Source organism: Heteronotia binoei, chromosome 9, assembly GCF_032191835.1.
Source record: "Heteronotia binoei isolate CCM8104 ecotype False Entrance Well chromosome 9, APGP_CSIRO_Hbin_v1, whole genome shotgun sequence".
In the NCBI taxonomy this organism is placed as follows: domain Eukaryota; kingdom Metazoa; phylum Chordata; class Lepidosauria; order Squamata; family Gekkonidae; genus Heteronotia; species Heteronotia binoei.
In genome coordinates, this window is record NC_083231.1 from 35,883,527 (window position 1) to 35,901,408 (window position 17,882).

A 17,882-nucleotide genomic window follows, 5' to 3' on the forward strand; every position below is an offset into this window, starting at 1 on the left:
CTCGCCATCAGTCCTTCCCCTCAGCCCTGTGGCTTCTGTGGGAAATGCAAGAGGGATGAGAACTGGGGGTGGGGCGATCTGAGAGATCCAGGTTCAGATCCTCCCTCCCGAGCCAGGAACATCATCTGGGTCACCCAGGGCCGGTCACTCAGCCTGGCCTATATCACAGAGTTGTTTTTGTTGGTGGGGATGGGGCGGAGGAGGGGGAAGTCCAGTGTGCCTCCTTGAGATCCTCAGAGGTGAGACGGGAAAGAGAGAGTGAGAGATGGATCATAGCTGTGCTTGGCTGCTGAGGCTGACACATGGGGTGGGGATGCTGAAAAACTAGCTTATTTACTAGCAAAGATGATGTGCCATATATACCATACACAAAGTAATTTGTATGGAAATGTAAAGTAACCCCCCCCCCCCTTTATGGTATCCCTTGGGAAAAAACAAGTCTTGCATATGATTAAATAAATTTACTGGGACTTTTGTAGATTCTCCTGTATATCAATCGCTTTCACTCTTAGGAATGAATTGCTTTCATTTGTATTTTGAGGAAAAAATTATATTGTTAATTGGGTTTGCCTGTGCCATTTATAAAGCGGTACCTGACATTACGTTTTATCATTATGCCACACACAGCCTCCCTCAACAAAGTGTCATGTCAGATCCAGCCCATATAACAAATGAGTTTGACGCCGTTGGGATAGTATATTACAGTTGCAGTGATGTCCCTTGACCTTTATAAATACACATGTTCACATCAGCATGTTCATTCTTGTATCCTGAGTATAGGCTAAAAGTATCTGTTGGGCCCAGGACTGTGCTGAAGTAAAGTAGAATCTTACGGTCATGCGTAGTTGTTTTAATAAGCAATATCTTCTTTTTAAAAACACCATCCTATATCCTCTGACTTCTCAATGCAAGTGTTATGCAAGTGCATGCAGCATTTTTTAGTGGGATGAGTGACAATCACTGTTAGTGCTAAATATGACACACTCATGTAAAAATTATTGTAGAAAAGACAAGGCACTGTTTATGCAAGTTTATCAGTGCATAAATACAGGAATGTGTTAAAAAGTATCTTCTTCAAGAAGCAAACCACTCTCCTTCATAGAAGGAATTGTTCAAAATAGTTTGTTTTGAGCAACATTTGTCCACAGACTCAGTATTTTTCTGGAGGGTTCAGAATGTTCACATCTCTCTTCATGCAGTTTCACACGACATCAAGAACGCTGTATCTGTTTAAATGCAGATAAAAGGTTTATTTTTTCCAGTGCACAAGATGAATCTGAATTAACTTTTGTGTGTAAAGTGCTGTCAAATAGCAACCAACTTTTGGTAACCCTGTAGGGGTTTCAAGGCAAGAGACTAACAGAAGAGGTTTACCATTGCCTTCCTCAGCACAATGACCTTGGAATTCTTTGGGGTCTCCCATCCAGTAATATAACCAGTACATAAATCCCCATTGCAGTATGGCACATCACAGAAGTGGATATTAGTTTTCAATAAGGTGGTCTTTCTTGCTCTTCAATTAGCAGTGAATTAATATGATAGTTGTTAGTGGAAAGCTTTTTGGAAAAACAGTGTCTCACCCCAGTGAAGGTAAGTGGGCTACAATTAGGTACAGTGTATTTGCATATGGTTTAACTGTTGCTGTACATTTTAAAAACAATGTCTTGCTCTGTATTCTCAAAATGTCATGGAAGGCTGCAGTAAAGGTTGACATTAATAAAAGATGCTTTGGCTTAGGCAGATGCATGAGAACATTGGTATGTCCTGGAAGAAACCCCATTCCTAAATTCCTAGATGTCCTGACTCTTTGGAAGCACTGCATTCTACAACTGTATGCCTCAGGCTGTGTTCCCTTTAAACTGAGTTGGTGTGAGCTAGCTCACAGTTTTTTAGCCTCCAGCTCACACAATTTTGTCTTAGCTCAGGAAAAATGGTCCCAGGGCAAACTAATTTATGCAGTAGCTCACAACTTTAATGCCAGTAGCTCACAAAATAAGAGTTTTTGCTCACAAGACTTCACAGCTTGAAGGGAGTATTGGCCTCAGGTATCCCTGAAAGAGGAAGATCTTTACACTGGAGAGGGCAGCGCTTAATGTATGTTGTATTTAAGGAGCAAGGCAACCAAGAGAGCCTACAAGAAGGACTTTACTGTGAATGGCTTTTGAGTAGGCAATGTCTAAAAATAGTAGCTTTTCATCAATCTTTACCCCGAGAGAACACTTTGAAATAGGGAAAGGTTGATCTATAGACTTCCTGCATGTTGAACTGAAAGCTGCAGTTTGTCTTTTTTAAAGCAAGTCTGGGTTGTTTAATGCTGGGTAAAGATCATACCATTCGATCTCATTGTCTTCTCGTTTATGGGTCTTCTGCTTTCACTCGCTCGTTTTTGTCTTGTTGTTGCCTCTCTCAGCAAGCCATCCCTGTTACTGAGGGAATCCTGGACTTGCTTGATTGCTTTCCTATTCTGAGTCTCTTTCATTGTCATGAGGAACTGAGCACATTCCCAAAATCCAAAAGCCAGGGCCAGGTCTTCTGCAGTTTGTCCCTTCTTGTTCTGCAAGCTAGGATACAAAGTGAAGACAATAGAATACATTTGACTGCTGATAATATCATAATATTTCATTTTCAAAGTGTCAGGTGGAGCAATATATTTAAACACAAAAAACTGCAGTACTGTGTGTGCACTCATTCGGGAGCAAACAGTATTGAATGCAACAGGATCAAGTTACATCACTCTAAGGGTGGGCAGCAGATTCCCTGATTTCCAAGGCTAAGAAGGATCAGGTTACATCACTGGGATCCAATTAGTCATGCTTAAGTCATGTTGAAATCAATGAGGCAAATTAGGTACGTCCAAGTCCCACTGATTTCAGTGGGAAGCATAACAGCCATTCATTTTAGTTGAATCAAGGTCTAAAGTTCCCCTTTTTTACTAAAACAATCTGGAAGTTCCTTTTGTAATTTGTAATTGATCAATATAATTGATCATTTTGCAAAGTAAACTGCAGTTCAAAGTCATATGTACTAGAGGGAACTAGGATAACCCGGTATTTTTTAGCAGCTTTGACATTCATGTTGAAACATACTTCATTCACAGCTTTACAGTGTTAACTGTAGGATGTTGCTTGGATAAATTATCTGTTAGTGATCAGTAATGGCAGAGGGTGTACTTACTCAATGACGGCACGACTGGCAACAAGTAAGGAGAGACATTCCAAACTCCCAACTTTAGCAGCTTTGTGAATTGGAGCTTCTCCAAGCCAATCCTAAATTAAAATGGTGCATTTTGTAATCCCATTTGCACTTAATTATTATAATCCAATAATAAAACACTAGGGTATGAAATGGTTTGATCTCTAGCTGGCTGTTACTCATGTTGTCATAATCTTAAATGCCAGAACCTTGATCCAGCCAATGCAGTTAAGAAGCAAACACGGGTTTTAGTATGATGATCTCTTAATCAGTTCCATCGATAAATACCTATACCTTAAACAGCTTTTCTTGTTGTACTATTTTATTGTAGATCTGAGGAAATGGTGACTGGTTCTGAATGCTATTTACAGGGTGCTGAATTAATGTTTGAGGAGCATGCTAGCTGCTTCTTACAATTAAACAAGGAAGACCCCATGCATTCAAGATTACTATCGATAAGAAGAAGAGTTGTCTGGAAAGACTGAGAACTGAGGTTTTAAACTTTTTCCCTGGACTTCCTTTAGTGTGAGTGAAAGCCTATTACTTAAGAATGTGAATAATTTCAGCTTGTTGTATTCCATTTGACCAGCAAATCAGAGAGTCAGTTCCTAAAACAAAACACTGTCACTTGCTGTCCTCTTAATACTTTAACTAATAAATGGGAATCCAAATTTCTATCTATTCAGCGCAAGGGAAGTAGAGCTTGTAAAACCAACAACAGCAGATCTAGCTTTGCAATTATCTGTCTTGTTTGCAATGCTAGACAATGGTGATCTCTTCCACCTCAGTAGCCAGTTGATATTCATGTAATATAAATCTTTCAAATACATAAATGACAAAGTAGCCCCCCCTGCTAGAGTAAGACAAGAAACACAAAGTATGGCTTGTACCTGTTGGTTCAAATTGGCTCCTGTCTGCAGTTGCCAAAGCAGTAAGAAAGCATGGCCTCCGTGAGCAGCCAGGTGAGCTGGGTCCTGGCCCACAGCATCAGCAGGTGTGTTCACTTCAGTCCCTGCTTGCAGCAGGTGGCTCAGGCTCTCAGACTGGAAGGGGGAGAAACAATTGGAATGTATTTATTTAATTTATATTCCGCCCTCCCCGCTGAAGGCAGGCTCAGGGCGGCTCACAAACTAAGGGTCATACAATCACATTAGTGTAACCAGATAAGACAACAATAAAACCGTGTATCTTTAGGTACAGCTTGTACCTAAAGGTTGATTCACCACACCCACACTATATGGAACCAAGGTTCCCCAAGCAGTAATAACTGGAGATCTTAAAGGAAATGACCAGCAGTTTGCTACAAGATAACAATCTTGCTATTTCCTCATAGATCTCAAGAGCTTACACTCTTCAGTGTGAGAACTTCAGCTACCTCCAATTCAACCTCCGGAACTCTAGTGTTAAAGTGCCCCAAGACTTACCTCTGCGTTCCCATCAAACAGTAACAACATTCTCCTAGTTTTCCTGGAGGCAAGAGTTGTGGGGAGATGGAAGTTTTTAGCACTGCCTCTTCACTTCCACTGCATCTTGTACAAGCTGCGCTGTAGCCAGCTGAAGAAGAGACAATCTGGCTGGAATCCCGCCTCCTCTGCTGGGAGCCGGCTTCTGCACGTAGGCAAACAAGAGCACATGCAGGGCAAGCCACCATGACGAGTGCTGATTGGCTCCCGTTGAGGCTGTCTATAAACAGCCTGCTCTTGATTTCTCTTATTTATGAGAAGAGAGGAAGCAGGAAGAGCTTGTGGCAGGTGGCGCAGCCATGGAGCACAGTGTAGCTAGACACGTATCACACACACACTTGGCCACCCACAGTGTGGTCTCTTTTCAACATCAGAGGAAGGGAGGGAGGAAGAAAAGCAATACATACTGACAATTCCTACTGACGTGAGTCTGGGGATGTGTTCCTTTAAGCACAAGTTTGGGGATATTATTAAAATGTATACCTTATTTCCTGACCAAGAAAGGCACCCCCTCCAAGTGGCACACAAAAGGAAAGGATAAAACATATATAGGATAGTAAAACAGACACAATAAGGTGATTAGAAGATTGTCGGACCTTTCTTAAGAGAAAAGGCTAATGGATATGGAGCTTTTCAGTTTAGAAAAAAGACAACGGGGTGGGGGAACATAATAGATATTAATGGGATGAAGATTCAAGTAGGTCTCTCTGCTGTAAGAGTAGGATGGGGAGTGTTGATGGGCAATGGATACAGGATAGTCAAAAGGGATTAGTTTGGTGTAGGATAGTCAAAAGGAGCCAGTTTGGTATAGTCCAGGGGTGGGCAACGGTAGCTCTCCAGAAGTTTTTTGCCTACAACTCCCATCAGCCCCAGCCAGCATGATGGGAGTTGTAGGCAAAAAACATCTGGAGAGCTACTGCTGGCCACCCCTGGTATAGTGGTTAAGTGCGTGGACTCTTATCTGGGAGAGCCGCGTTTGATTCCCAACTCCTCTACTTGCACCTGCTGCAATGGCCTTGGGTTAGCCATAGCTCTGGCTGAGGTTGTCCTTGAAAGGGCAGCTGCTGTGAGTCCTCTCAGCCTCACCCACCTCACAGGGTGTTTGTTGTTGGGGGGAGAAGATTTAGGAGATTGTAAGCAGCTCTGAGTCTCTGATTCAGAGAGAAGGGCGGGGTATAAATCTGCAGTTCTTCTTTGTTACCTTACAAATAAATAGTGGAATTCGCTACCAGTGGATATAGTAATGAATGGTTTTAGACAGGGAGGTGGTGGGCTCTCCTTCTTTAGTGGTTTTTAAACAGAGGCTAGATGGTGATCTATCAGCAGTGCTGGGAAGGAAGGAAGGAAGATCATGAGATGCAGGAAGGGTTGCATCAGCGCTTAGTTCTTGTGGCCCCTTCATACACGCTCAGGGAAATACTGATTCCCACATTGGGGACAGGAAGCAATTTTCTCTAGGCCAATTTGGCCAGCGAATCTGGAGGGTTTTTGCCATCTGGGCATGGAGAAGGGAGTCATTGGGGGTGTGGGGGGAAAGTAGTTGTGAATTTCCTGTATTGTGCAGGAGGTTGAACTAGATGATCCTGGAGGTCCTTTCCAACTCTGTGATTCTAGATTCCTGGAGGATAGGGTCATAAGAACATAAGAACATAAGAGAAGCCATGTTGGATCAGGCCAACGGCCCATCAAGTCCAACACTCTGTGTCACACAGTGGCAAAAAATGTTATATACACACATACACTGTGGCTAATAGCCACTGGTGGACCTGTGCTCCATACACTGTGGCTAATAGCCACTGATGGACCTGTGCTCCATATTTTTATCTAAACCCCTCTTGAAGGTGGCTATACTTGTGGCCGCCACCACCTCCTGTGGCAGTGAATTCCACATGTTAATCACCCTTTGGGTGAAGAAGTACTTCCTTTTATCCGTCTTAACCTGTCTGCTCAGCAATTTCATCGAATGCCCACGAGTTCTTGTATTGTGAGAAAGGGAGAAAAGTACTTCTTTCTCTACTTTCTCCATTCCATGCATTATCTTGTAAACCTCTATCATGTCACCCCGCAGTCGACGTTTCTCCAAGCTAAAGAGTCCCAAGCGTTTCAACCTTTCTTCATAGGGAAAGTGCTCCAGCCCTTTAATCATTCTAGTTGCCCTTCTCTGCACCTTCTCTAAAGCTATAATATCCTTTTTGAGGTGCGGCGACCAGAACTGCACACAGTACTCCAAATGAGACCGCACCATCGATTTATACAGGGGCATTATGATACTGGCTGATTTGTTTTCAATTCCCTTCCTAATAATTCCCAGCATGGCATTGGCCTTTTTTATTGCAAACGCACACTGTCTTGACACTTTCAGTGAGTTATCTATCATGACCCCAAGATCTCTCTCTTGATCAGTCTCTGCCAGTTCACACCCCATCAACTTGTATTTGTAGCTGGGATTCTTAGCCCCAATGTGCATTACTTTGCACTTGGCCACATTGAACCGCATCTGCCACGTTGACGCCCACTCACCCAGCCTCAACAGATCCCTTTGGAGTTCCTCACAATCCTCTCTGGTTCTCACCACCCTGAACAATTTAGTGTCATCCGCAAACTTGGCCACTTCACTGCTCACTCCGAACTCTAAATCATTTATGAACAAGTTAAAAAGCATGGGACCGAGTACCGAGCCCTGCGGCACCCCACTGCTTACCGTCCTCCACTGCGAAGACTGCCCATTTATACTCACTCTCTGCTTCCTATTACTCAGCCAGTTTTTGATCCACAAGAGGACCTGTCCTTTTACTCCATGATTCTCAAGCTTTCTAAGGAGCCTTTGATGAGGAACTTTATCAAAAGCTTTCTGGAAGTCAAGGTAAACAACATCTATCGGGTCTCCTTTGTCCACATGTTTGTTCACCCCCTCAAAGAAATGCAACAGGTTAGTGAGGCAAGATCTTCCCTTGCAGAACCCATGCTGAGTCTTCCTCAATAACCCGTGTTCATCAATGTGCCTACTCATTCTGTCCTTGATAATGGTTTCTACCAACTTTCCCGGTATTGAAGTCAGACTGACTGGCCTGTAGTTTCCCGGATCTCCTCTGGAACCTTTTTTAAAGATGGGGGTGACATTTGCTACCTTCCAGTCCTCAGGAACGGAGGCAGATTTCAATGAAAGATTACAGACTTTTGTTAGAAGATCCACAAGTTCAACTTTGAGTTCCTTCAGAACTCTCGGATGTATGCCATCCGGACCCGGTGACTTATTAGTTTTTAATTTGTCTATCAGTTGTAGGACCTCCTCATTTGTCACCTCAATCTGACTCAGGTCTTTCAACACCCCTTCCAAAATTAGTGGTTCTGGGGCGGGCAAAAAGTTCTCGTCTTCTACAGTGAAGACGGAGGCAAAAAATTCATTTAGCTTTTCAGCCATTTCCCTATCCTCCTTCAGTAATCCTTTTACCCCATGGTCATCCAAGGGCCCCACTGCCTCCCTGGCTGGTTTCCTACTTCTAATATATTTGAAGAAAGTTTTATTGTTGGTCCATCATCACTGGCTGCTTGGTCATGGTGACAAAGATGAACTTTCACAGGCACTAAACCTCTGGTTACCGGTACTAGGAAGCACCACTGGAGAGACTTTGGCCTCTGTAGAGTATCGGACTCAGCGCAAGCGCCGCGCGACCTGAGGGCACACGCAGGTCGCCGTGCGCTGCGCGGGAAAAGCCCCGCCAATCCAGACCAAGGGCGGGAAGTTTAACTGGCCAGGATTGGGCTGGCCAGCGAAGGGGATGTTCCGGGATGCATGTATAAATTAGCGGACCCGGCCGCGTCTGTTCTGTTCTGTAATGTACCAGCGAATAAAGAATAAGCTTCCACCACGACTCGTCTCCCAGTACATTACACTGGCGACGAGGATGGGATCTAGCTAGGTCCGGCCGCCCGAGGGGAACCAGACCTGGCCGGAGACGAGGAAGGTGGGGACCGCAGGACCGCACAGCCCGCCGCCACCATGGCGAACCCGAGTGTAACGACGGGCCATCTTGCGGAATTCAACCCGGAGCACCCCGAGAGATGGGAGACCTATACGGAACGAGTCGTGTGCTACCTGCGGGCGAACCTGATCGACGACGACGACCGAAAGAGAGACGTCCTGCTGAGCGTCTGTGGAGAAGAAACTTTCGAGATCGCACGCGGTCTCTCCGCTCCGGCGAAGCTGACCGAGAGGACCTACGGAGAGGTCGTGAGGCTCCTCACGGGCCACTTTTCGCCCCAACCGTCCATCGTCGCCCGCCGGTTCCTCTTCCACAAGAGGGACCAGAAGGCGGGGGAGACAGCGGCGGTCTACCTGGCGGCCCTTCGGCAGATCGCCGGAAACTGCAGTTTCGACAAGAGGGACGAAGCCCTGAGGGACCGATTTGTCTGGGGCCTCCGGGACGAGCGACTGCAGCAGAAGCTCTTCGCAAAGGAGGAGCTCACCCTACAACAAGCCTTCAACGAGGCGACGGCGTTCGAAAGGGCCACCAAGGCGTACGGCCAGCCACGTGGGGAGGCAGTCCACCAGGGAGAAACGGAGCCGGAGGACCGAGCAGAGGAAGAAGCGTTCCAGCTCCGGCGGCCTCAAAGAGCGGACACACGGGCCCCCGCGAGACAACGAGCGACGGAGAGGGCCACCGCCACCACCGGTTCCCGGTGCGCCAGCTGCGGCGACCCCCACGAGCGGAGGGACTGCCCGTACCGAAACCTGGACTGCCGCAGCTGCGGGAAGACAGGCCACATCGCCCGGGCTTGCCGGGCCAAGAACAGCCGCCGCCAACCGTCAGCGCATCACGACTCCATGGACACACACACGACGGCATCCACCAGTCTGCAGGTATTGAGCTTGCCCCTCTCGGCCCCAGACAAGGTCAAAATGTCAGTCCTAATCGAGGGCGCCCCCTGCATCATGGAAGTAGACTCGGGGTCCTCCATCTCTATCATTTCGGAGGAAACCCTCAAGAGACTATGTCCCAGCCGCCGCCTCCAAACGAGGCCAGTGGACTTCGTACTGAGGGACTTTCAGAAGAACCCAGTACACATCGTGGGGTGGGCCCGGGTGCATGTAGAAAGAGGGGGTTTTAAGGGGCCCCTAGACATCCTAGTGGTCAAGCGCCAACTGACCACACTCCTCGGGTTGGCTTGGTTCAAACCACTGGGGATCCAGCTGGTGGGGGTGGACCACGTGCAGACCAGCCATTTCGACGGGGTCTGCCGGGAGTTCCCAGAGGTTTTCGACGGGTCCTTGGGGAGCTACAAGGGCCCGCCCATCACCCTACCGATAGACCCTATGGTCAGGCCCATAAGGCTCAAAGCGAGGCGCGTTCCGTTCGCCCTCAAACAAAAAATAGAGGCAGAGCTGGACCGCCTCACAGCCCAGGGCGTCCTAGAGCCGGTAACGTATGCAGAATGGGAGACCCCCATAGTAACGCCGGTCAAGCCCAACGGGGAAGTAAGGATCTGCGCTGACTACAAGTGCACGATAAATAAGGCACTGCAAGACAACCCCTATCCAGTCCCGGTAGTCAGCCATGTCCTGGCAGCACTAGCCGGGGCGAGGGTTTTTGGGAAGCTGGACTTAGCACAAGCATACCAGCAACTGCCGGTCGACGCTAAGACAGCGGATGCACAGACGATAGTGACCCACAGGGGTGCGTTCAGGGTTAAACGGCTGCAGTTCGGGGTTAGCGTAGCTCCGGGGATATTCCAGAGCATAATGGACTCTCTTCTCAAAGGGATCCCCGGAGTTCAACCCTTCTTTGACGACGTTTTAATCGCCGCCCCCACCGATGGAGAGTTCGGCTGCCGCCTGCGAGAGGTCCTCAGACGGTTCCAAGCGGCGGGGCTGAAAGTCAAAAAGGAGAAATGTTTGTTGGGAGTTCCGCGGGTGGAGTTCCTGGGGTTCGCCGTGGACGCGGCTGGAATTCACCCAACGGCAGACAAGACCAGGGCCATAGTTCAAGCCCCTGCCCCCAAATGCAAAGCAGAACTACAGAGTTTTTTAGGTTTATTGAACTTTTACCACGCATTCTTGCCCCACAAGGCCGCCGTGGCGGAGCCGTTACACCGTTTGTTAGATAAACAAGCCCCGTGGGTCTGGGGTAAACGCCAAGCAGCGGCGTTCCAGGCGGTGAAAGACCTCCTGGTCTCTAACGCGGTACTTCATCACTACGATGAAAACTTACCCCTGATCCTGGCTTGCGACGCCTCTCCCTACGGAGTAGGAGCGGTCTTAGGGCACCAACTCCCGGGCGGGGGAGAGGTGCCAATCGCTTACTACTCCAGGACTCTGTCCCCGACAGAGAGGAACTACGCCCAGATCGATAAGGAGGCCCTGGCGATCGTGGCGGGGGTGCATAAGTTCAACGACTACCTCTACGGTAGGCGCTTCACCATCGCTACTGACCACAAGCCACTCCTCGGCCTCCTGGCCCCCGATCGTCAGACCCCCCAAATTCTGTCTCAAAGGGTTTTAAGGTGGAACCTGTTCCTGAATTCTTACACGTATACGCTGATACACCGCCCCGGTAAAGCTATGGGGCACGCAGACGCCCTCAGCCGCCTCCCGCTACCCGCGACGGACCCAGATCCCGCCCCGGCACACGGAGTGATGCTCATAGAGTCGCTCCCCGAGCGCCCCCTGCACGCGAGCGAGGTGGCTCGGGCGACCGGGAGAGACCGCGTCCTCGCACGGGTCAGGGACTGGGTGGGAAGGGGGTGGCCCTCGGGCAAAGCAGAAGAAGCCTTCCGGCCGTTCGCGTCCAGGAAGGACGAGCTATCGACACACAAGGGGTGCATACTCTGGGGTAGCAGGGTGGTGGTCCCCCCCCCCTTGCGCAGGCAGGTATTGGAGGATCTCCACGAGACCCACCCGGGCATCGTGAGAATGAAAGCCCTGGCACGGAGCTACGTGTGGTGGCCAGGCATGGATGAGGAAATAGAAGGGTGGGTAAGGAGGTGCCAACCATGCCAGGAGTCCAGACCCAACCCGCCGTCCGCCCCGACCCACAGGTGGGAATCGAACGGGCGGCCATGGTCCCGCCTCCATGTGGATTTCGCGGGGCCGCATCAGGGCCAGATCTTCTTTATACTGGTGGACGCATACACGAAATGGTTGGAGGTAATCCCGGTGGCCTCGACCTCCACCGCAGCAGCAGTCCGGGCGCTCAGAAGGGTCCTCTGCACACACGGGATCCCCGACACACTAGTAACGGACAATGGCACAGCATTCACCTCCCGGGAATTCCGGGAGTTCACCGACAGATACCTTATAAGGCACATAAGGTCCGCCCCATTCCATCCAGCCACCAACGGCCAGGCGGAGAGGATGGTGCGGACCACCAAGGAAGCCCTGGGCCGTATAGTACAAGGGGAATGGGACTACCGCCTCTCAGCCTTCCTGTTCCACAACAGGATCACCCCAAACCCCATAACCGGTTTCAGCCCCGCAGAACTGCTCATGGGGAGGAAACTGACCACTCGTTTAGATAGGCTACACCCGGACAGGGCGCCAGAGGTCCGCGGGACCCCCGAGGTCAGGGAGGCAGTGAGAGGGTTCTTCCCGGGCGACCCAGTATATGCGAAAAACTTTTCAAGCGGCCCCGAGTGGTTAGCGGGAAGGGTTTTGAGGGTGACAGGCTCCCGGTCCTACGAGGTAACCACCGCCGGAGGCCACGTGCTGAGGCGGCACATCGACCAGCTGCGCCGCCGCACCCCACCCGAGGAGTCAGCAGAGGGAGAAAGCAGGGAACCGCCGGTCACGGTACCGCCAGAAGAGGCGCCGCCAATACAGGAGCTACCAACGTATGATGCCCCCGGAGCCGCGGAACCAGAACCGGAGCCAGTACCCGACGCGGGCGGGCAACAGCCAGAAACGGCGCCTCCCACATCGGGATCGGGCCCCCCACCGACGGCAACCCCGAGGAGATCAACACGGGAGCGCCGAACACCAGGGTACCTAAAGGACTATGTCGTTTAAACTAGGAGGGGAGGAGTGTAGAGTATCGGACTCAGCGCAAGCGCCGCGCGACCTGAGGGCACACGCAGGTCGCCGTGCGCTGCGCGGGAAAAGCCCCGCCAATCCAGACCAAGGGCGGGAAGTTTAACTGGCCAGGATTGGGCTGGCCAGCGAAGGGGATGTTCCGGGATGCATGTATAAATTAGCGGACCCGGCCGCGTCTGTTCTGTTCTGTAATGTACCAGCGAATAAAGAATAAGCTTCCACCACGACTCGTCTCCCAGTACATTACAGCCTCTATGCTCTGTTCATTGGCATTCCAGGTCAATTGGTTGGCTGCTGTGTAAATGCAGAACGCTGGACTAGATGGACCACTGGTCTGATCCCACAGGGGGCTTATGTCCTTAAGATAAAACAATAGTGCAAACATAGAAATAGCTCGCTGCAGTCAAGCAGCCAGGTCATTCAAAGGAAACTCCTAATCAGTCCCTCGAATATCGGAAAGGAAGAGAGTAGCAACTCAGGCTGCCTTGGCAAAGCATTCAGACTAGTGGTGCTACAGTGGAAGTAGCCTTCTGATGGGCATTTGCAGCATCACAGAAGGCAGAGACATCCTGGCAGGCTTCCTCTTGTTAAGGCATGGGAGGAAATATGTGCGAGAGGGTGCTTCTTCTGATAGCTGGGGCCAAATACTTTAGAAGTTTAAAAGGTAAAAGCAACTGTACTGAAGCCAGAAACTCACTGGTAGTCTGTACAGTGGTTTGAGAACTGGCTTTGTATCAGACAGAGGCATTCTATAGAGAAGGAAGCAGTGACTATGGTCATCTTAATGGAAGCTACAACTTTTCTAATCAAACATGTCTGCTTTAAATTCTAAATTAAGACATGTATCTATCTATGAAAGGCTGACCATTTAACTTACTGGTAAAGTTCCCAGTGGGCCTTTGCCTTGGAGGGCCACAAATAGCGGAGAACAATGAGTGCTGTCCTGAGGTCCAAAGAGGAAGGGTGGGATAACAATGCACTACATAAATAAATTAATAATTTACATAGCATTTTAGAGTTCTCAGTGTGCACTACATACCTCATGAACCCTACAACATCCATACAAGGTAGGTAAATTGAGAGAAAGCAGCTAGCTTAAGACTACCTAGGAAGTTTATGGCACAGACAACGTTACAGCAAGGGACTTCCAGGTTCACAGCCATCATGGACCATCCAGTACTGGATGTTAATCAAGATGCTTCTTCAGCCAAGTGATTCACGTAATTTACAGCAGCATTTGTTCCAGGTAAGCTGTCGCCTTCCTCATATCCTAGCAACCCATATCCTGTTTACTCCAAGTTGCCATGGCTGCCTCTGGATTTGAATCTCCCATTGATTTATCATCTTGTTTTCAAAAAGGAGTTGTATATTTTCCAGCAGTTTTGGGTCACTCCGGTTATTTCTCTCCTGCTCATTTCAAATATTTTTAACTAGATGTCATTTGAAATATACCAGAAATCAGTTGGGGATGGGAACTAGGTTCCTGTAGGAAACTTAAGGTCAAACTATGTGACATGATTTGCAACCAGTCCAGTCTGCGGAAGTCATTTTTCACACAACAGCTGAAGCAAACAGCTTTTAAAGTCTGTGAGGACCTAATTTGACTCAAGAGGCACCTGCCTTTCCCAAGGCCATTTCCCAAACTGAAACAAACCAGGGTGAGTGTGTGGTTACCTCAGCTTGGGGAAATGGCTGTTTGCCACAGCTACTGTGTGACTGGGGGGGAACTGAGTTGGATCTGGGAAAATGGAGCTGACCTGTTTAAAAACTGTATTGTATAGTTTGGCCCTCTGTGAACTATGAATTTATATGCCTTCTGCTTGTGCTGAAGCTGCACTCTGAATGACACCCTCAAAAGTTTTTTTGTAGAAAAAGCCCAACAGGAACTCATTTGCATATTAAGCCACACCCCTGACATCAAGCCAGCTGGGACTTCATTCTTGTGCATTCCTGCTCAAGGAAAAGCTCTGTGTATATCAGGTTCCTAGCTTTGTTTTCTACAAAAGTAAGGCTGTAGCCTCTTTTGCTGCTAGCATATAAAAGGAGAAAGGTATATCACCTCAGCAAAAGTCTATAAACTTTTTAAAAAATGAAAGCTCAGATTTCAGAGAACAAGATATATAAATTGTTATATTGTAATGATGATATCAAAATGCCTATTTAAAAAACCTGGAACAGCCAGGGGGAGTAAGATTCCAGTTTGGGGTAGGGATATTCCTGAAGAGCTGGGTGTGGAACCTCGAGAGGGGAGGCACCTCAGTGGGATAGAATGTTGTCGAGTTCAGCCTCCAAATCTGTCATTTTCTCCAGGGGAACCAATCTCTACAATTTGGAGCTCAGTTGTGATTTTGGGAGATCTCCAGACCTCACCTAGAGGTTGGCAACCCTGGGGGAAACAGCCACTCCAGGGAAAACAGCCATTGTCAGGAAGGGTGGTTGGGGCAGGGAAACCACTGGGAAGTCTGCCATGTGAAACCCTGTTGCTACTGGGCTGTATCCATAGCCACAGCAGCAACAAAGAACCTGCACAAGCCCTTCAGCATGTGGGAAACACCTCTGTCAGTCATTGTCAAGTGTTTTAAAGGTATGTTAATTTAAAAGTGTCCCCAAGCTGCTTTGTGGGGGGGGGGGATCTCATTTTCTCTTCTCTATTTCCTCTTTCTCTTCTCTAAAAGTCTTTCCTCTTTTAAGAAACTGACAGAATGCAACATAATACAAATCCAAAGCCATTTTGAGAAAAATCACTGTGTTGAGCTGTCCACAGATTTGTCTTTCTTGTAATGCTGATTTGCCTGACTAAAACTGGAATAAGAACATTTCCAAACAGCTTTTGTTTCTACTGAAGGAAGAGACAGTAGGAGGGGTGCTTCCAAAGCCTATCTGTGCAGTGGTTAGCATAGCAACTCAGGTCAATATAGCAATCAAGATTTTCTTGCATTTCACTCACATTTTAACACATATGCTCAAGGAACATTTGTTAAGCCCGAGCACAAACCAATGGAGTTTTTAAATTTAGCGCCAAATCTGCACACAATAGCAAGGTGCAAAGAATCATATAATGTTCTCCATGCACATGCTGATGCCATAGTATTGTTTCTTTGTTCAATGGAGAAGAAGACCCTGCCCTGTCTCAGAGTTGCCTACAATTTCCTTCCCTTCCTCTCCCCACAACAGATACCCTGTGAAAAGGTGGGGCTGAGGGAGCTCTCAGAGAGCTGCTCTTGAGAGAAGAGCTCTGCTGAGAACTTGTGGCTGACCCAAGGTCACCCAGCAGCTGCATGTGGAGGAAGAGTGCGGAATCAAACCAAGTTCTACCAGTTCTCACTTAACCACTGCAACAAACTACAAATACATCCACAAATGTTACTAGTCCACAGGCCTGTCTTGCTACACATCCTGACTTACGATGCACCTGTGCCTTTAAAGAGTTGTGTGTGTGGGTTTTTTTAAAGCAAATAGCTTCACGTTTATGAAAGCATCTCCACTTAGCCACCTGGGCACAATTATAGTTGCTACTATTTATCAGGCTTTATTTCTATGATGGTTGTTAGTTCTTACTGAGGTAATGAAGAGAGAGAGAATTACAGGATATAGAGATTCTGCAGAGAAGGAAAGCCAGGACCTGCTTAAGCAAACCACAGAAGAGAAGCAAAAAACATTAGCCAAGTTCAGGCATCTGCATGTGTTTCTGGAGGAACAAGAGAAGCACCTACTGACCCAGATGGAAGAGGTGGAGAAGGAGATAGCAAGAAACAGGGACCAGCAACTTGCAAGGCTCTCTGAGGAACTCTCCTCTCTTGAAAGCCTCATGCAGGAGATGGAGGAGAAGAGTCAGCAGCCATCAACTGATCTCCTGCAGGATATCCAAAGCACTATGCAGAGGTATGGAGAAAAGGAGAGGTCTGAGAATCCAGTGACTTTTCCTCTTGCATTGAAGTGGAGGATCTGGGATTTCTGTGACATCAATCACTTGCTGGAAAGGGTCAGGAAGCAGCTGCAAGACAATCTGGATTCTGGACTTCACCTGCAGAAAGCAGCAAATGTGACTCTGGATCCAGACACAGCCCATCCCAAACTCGTCCTGTCTGAGGACTGGAAAAGTGTGAGAAAAGGAGAAAAGGCGCAAGTTCTGCCCAAGAATTCTAAGAGATTTGACCATTTTTGTTGTGTTCTGGGCAATGAGGGATTCAGAGCTGGCCGCCATTTCTGGGAAATCCTTGTGGGAAGTGTGGAAAAATGGATGGTGGGGGTGGCCAGGAAGTCTGTGAGGAGGAAGGGAACGTTGTTCTTTAGCCCTGAGGAAGGGTTCTGGGAGGTGGGGAGATGGGGGGGGGCATTACAGAGCTTCCATAAAAGGATGTTATTCTCCCCTGAGCAGAGAGCTAAAGAGGATCCGGGTGTGCCTGAACTACACAGGGGGATGAGTGGCCTTTTTTGATGCTGAAAAGAGCAGCCCTTCTCTATGAGTTCTCTGGTGTCTCCTTCTCTGGAGAGACCCTCCTGCCCTGCTTTTGGGTGCGTTTGAAAGGCCACCTCCAACTTTGTTAAAACAGTCATTTTGCACCAGGGCCATTAATAAAAATATGAAGAGACCTGTTTTATAACTCTGCAAAGATCTTCTCCAGAGTCCCAATCAGCAAAGCTGATGGATAAAATGAAGTCTGTTTTTCCCTCAGTTTCCTAGCATTCCCTCTTTTGTAGCTGATTTCAGATTGTGACAGTGCCCCATTTCATATTAAATAAATATTAAAGAAACCGGTCTGGACTAAAAAAAAGAGGTATAAACAGACCAGCCGGCTTCTGCTAACTCCCCTAACCCTTAATCTTGCCTTCACCCCATTTTTCCTCACCCCAATCTCTGCCATTTGTGGACAGGAAGAGGTGCCCCTCCCCGTTCATTCATTACTTCTAGAGGAAGAGCTAGATAAGGTGTTTGGAAATCATTTCTCAGCTATCTCACACTCTTTCAAGTTTTGTTCAGCCCAGCTGTGGGGCAGATGTAGTATGGGGGGAGCAGTGTTTAACCCTTCCCTCATCCCTTTTTTGTGATGTAAAATTTCCTCCTTTCCTCCACTGTACGTTGCATGTGCATGGGGGGAAGACTGTTTTCAATGTGTTGAGATGCCTGTTCGTACTCTACTGAGGTAATGACTCCATTTTAAATATTTTGAGCAAGTTTGTAGCAGAGGGAATTGTCTGGT

The 17,882-nt window shown here is 48.1% G+C and overlaps 1 protein-coding gene across 1 annotated transcript; it reads right to left on the reverse strand.

Annotated features, from left to right (window-relative positions):
* Positions 1-1,015: 1,015 nt before the first annotated feature.
* ANKRD37 (ankyrin repeat domain 37) lies at positions 1,016-5,031 on the reverse strand. The gene is made up of 5 exons (XM_060246452.1): positions 4,617-5,031; positions 4,083-4,235; positions 3,175-3,266; positions 2,332-2,561; positions 1,016-1,226 (listed from the first exon to the last, which is right to left on the reverse strand). The coding sequence occupies exons 1-5, from the start codon at positions 4,644-4,646 to the stop codon at positions 1,192-1,194; spliced, it is 540 nt and encodes a 179-aa protein (XP_060102435.1). The 5' UTR covers positions 4,647-5,031; the 3' UTR covers positions 1,016-1,191.
* Between the last annotated feature and the right edge of the window lie 12,851 nt (positions 5,032-17,882).